Source organism: Sinocyclocheilus rhinocerous, unplaced genomic scaffold (genome assembly GCF_001515625.1).
Source record: "Sinocyclocheilus rhinocerous isolate Xijiao unplaced genomic scaffold, SAMN03320098_v1.1 scaffold904, whole genome shotgun sequence".
Classification (NCBI taxonomy): domain Eukaryota; kingdom Metazoa; phylum Chordata; class Actinopteri; order Cypriniformes; family Cyprinidae; genus Sinocyclocheilus; species Sinocyclocheilus rhinocerous.
Window position 1 is genome coordinate 657,133 of NW_015658509.1, and position 2,500 is coordinate 659,632.

General features: G+C 39.7%; 1 protein-coding gene across 3 annotated transcripts in view; it reads left to right on the forward strand.

Moving 5' to 3' along the window:
* mob2b (MOB kinase activator 2b) overlaps positions 1-1,636 on the forward strand; it is a 44,147-nt gene extending 42,511 nt beyond the window's left edge. For 2 of the 3 annotated variants that reach the window (XM_016530574.1, XM_016530573.1), the window contains exon 5: positions 312-1,636. In XM_016530574.1, the coding sequence (XP_016386060.1) occupies positions 312-583 (272 nt within the window). In that variant the 3' untranslated portion in view covers positions 584-1,636. The remainder of the gene's footprint in view (positions 1-311) is intronic. The other variant, XM_016530575.1, reaches the window with a different exon arrangement.
* The last annotated feature ends 864 nt before the right edge of the window (positions 1,637-2,500 follow it).

Here is a 2,500-nt window from a genome sequence, read left to right on the forward strand (position 1 = left end):
ATCAGTTTCCACAAAAATATTGTGCAGCACGACATTGATAATAATCAGAAATGTTTCTTAAATCAGCATATTATACTGATATCTGAAGATCATGTGACACTGAAGACTGGAGTAATGATGCTGAAAATACAGCTGCGCATCACAGAAATAAATTACAGCTTAACAGATATTCACATAGAAAACAGCTGTTTTAAATTGCAAAAATATTTCACAATTTTCATCTTTTGAACAGTAGTGCACACGTCATTCATTCATCACATTCACTGGTCTAAATGTGTGGGAGCTGATGTAGTTTGTCCGGTCGTCTGCAGGTAAAGAGTTCCCCAACACCTTCGACTCGCTGGTGAAGAAAATCTGCAGGTATCTCTTCCACGTTCTGGCACACATCTACTGGTCTCACTACAAGGAGACGGTGGCCATGGACCTGCACGGACACATAAACACACTCTACACGCATTTCGTGGTTTTTATAAGGGAATTCAACCTGATGGACCCCAAGGAGACGTCGATAATGGACGATCTGACGGAGGCCCTGTGCACGCCGCTGCCTCCTCAGCCACAGAACCACGTGACGGAGAGATGAGTCCGGCGCCGCTGCGTCTCTGACCTGCCAAGCCAGGGTTCAGAAGGACTGCTGGGACTCGCAGACCTTCTTCACCCTCCCAGAACATTGTTCTCTTTAGGACCCGTTTCGGAGCGCTCCGCCAGGCTCTCGCCGAATGACCTCAGAGGCAGCCGCCTAACCCTTTAACCAAGAACAACCTGACCGTGCTTCGGTTTCCTTCCCGTTTTACGCTTTCCGTTTGATGCAGCAGTTTCCCCTCTCTTGGTTTGATAAGGGTGTCGGCCTGGTCCTCGTGTTCGGTATAAAGGTTTCTTTTCCATTTTTATAGGGTAAAAGGGGTGTGTGTGTGTGTGTGTGTGTGTGTTCATGGCTTTTGCACTCAGGAACTGAGAGAGCTGTCAATGCTACCTGCTCACCCATAAGCCTCTCGGTGTCACTTTACTCATCATATAGCAATCCCATCCTCCCTCTACTTATATGGGACAGACTTGTGTTGCATGTTGAGCACTGTAGAGGAGGCACGAGGTGAACTGGGTTCACACCTCCTCCCTCGAGTGACAAAGACATTTGCGTTTGTCTGCTGTTGAATCCAAACGCTCTGGCTCTGGAAGCGTCTCGGGAATCATGTCTCTAGCCTCATTCTGAAAAGACGATTTGTGAATGGAAAAGAATGTACACTTAGTCTGTATGTATTGATTGCAAAGATTATTATCTTCGAGCGACGGATGTTTTAGTTCTCCCTTCATCACTGTTCAGAGAGTTTGTGTCGCGACGAGAAGATCGGACCTTTTCCTTTTATTTAATTTATTTCTCGGTTTCCTTTTTCTTTTCGTTTCGGTTTTAGCTGACGTTTTTTCAGGGCTCCTCAGTTCTGGCTTTTGTTTTACGTATTTTAATAATACTTTAAGTTAAAGGCGATTTAATATTTTAAGCTCTGCAAATTATAACCTAATAAAATATTTAAAAGTCACAAATAATTGTACGCAGTGTCTTTTTTTTTTTTTCTGTGAAATCGTGTCAAAGCACATGTGCTGCAGGTAACCTTTACACACATGCTCTCCAAACCCCGCCCACAATTTACATGTCAGCCAATCGGGTTCCAGAAGTAAAAATCCCATTCGTTTTTTACACAGAAGTGATTTTGAACAATAATTTGTAAATCTTTAATGACAGAACTGCTGCAAGCTATAAAGTTGTTAGCTTATAGTATTTGTTTTTATATTATTTCAAGTAATCATGTTTAACTGCAAAATCCCTAGTAGAAAAACTACATTACCCATGATTCTGCAAAGAAATATCCACCAATCAGAGAACAGAAACAAGCAAATCACACCAAAAGAGTCAATCAAATTAAGTCAAGTGTTACTTTGTGTCTGTGTCTGTGTGTGTGTGTGTGTGTGTGTGTGTGTGTCTCTATATAATATAAGCATTTATTTATTTATTTTTTTACTTTGTCCTGTCTGTTCATCAGAGTTCAGTCCACTGTTCAAACAGTTCATGTTCGGGACACTGGATGTCCTTTAAGGTCCCTTGTATACACACAGACACACACACACTAAATACGATATACCTCACGTTTTCTTCTGAATCAGTCTTGGGTAAACTATGAGAAAATTAAGCAGCATTAGCATGAGATCTGATTACAATTCAGTCAAGTATTTAAAAATACAAGTAAGCAAGCAAAAGAAGAGAGAAAAAAATACTTATTTTATGTTTATTCTTAAGTGTTTATTATAAATTGGATTAAAAATGGATTATAAAATGCATACATGCTAATTGGTCAATACAGTGTTTGAGTTGTTAATATAAAGCTATTTTCGTATTATTCAAATACAATTACAGATTACAGTATATACCTGTGTGTATATACAGTATATGTGTGTATAGTTTTTTTTTTTGTCATTTTGTTATGCACTTTTGTCGTTTTTATTATTG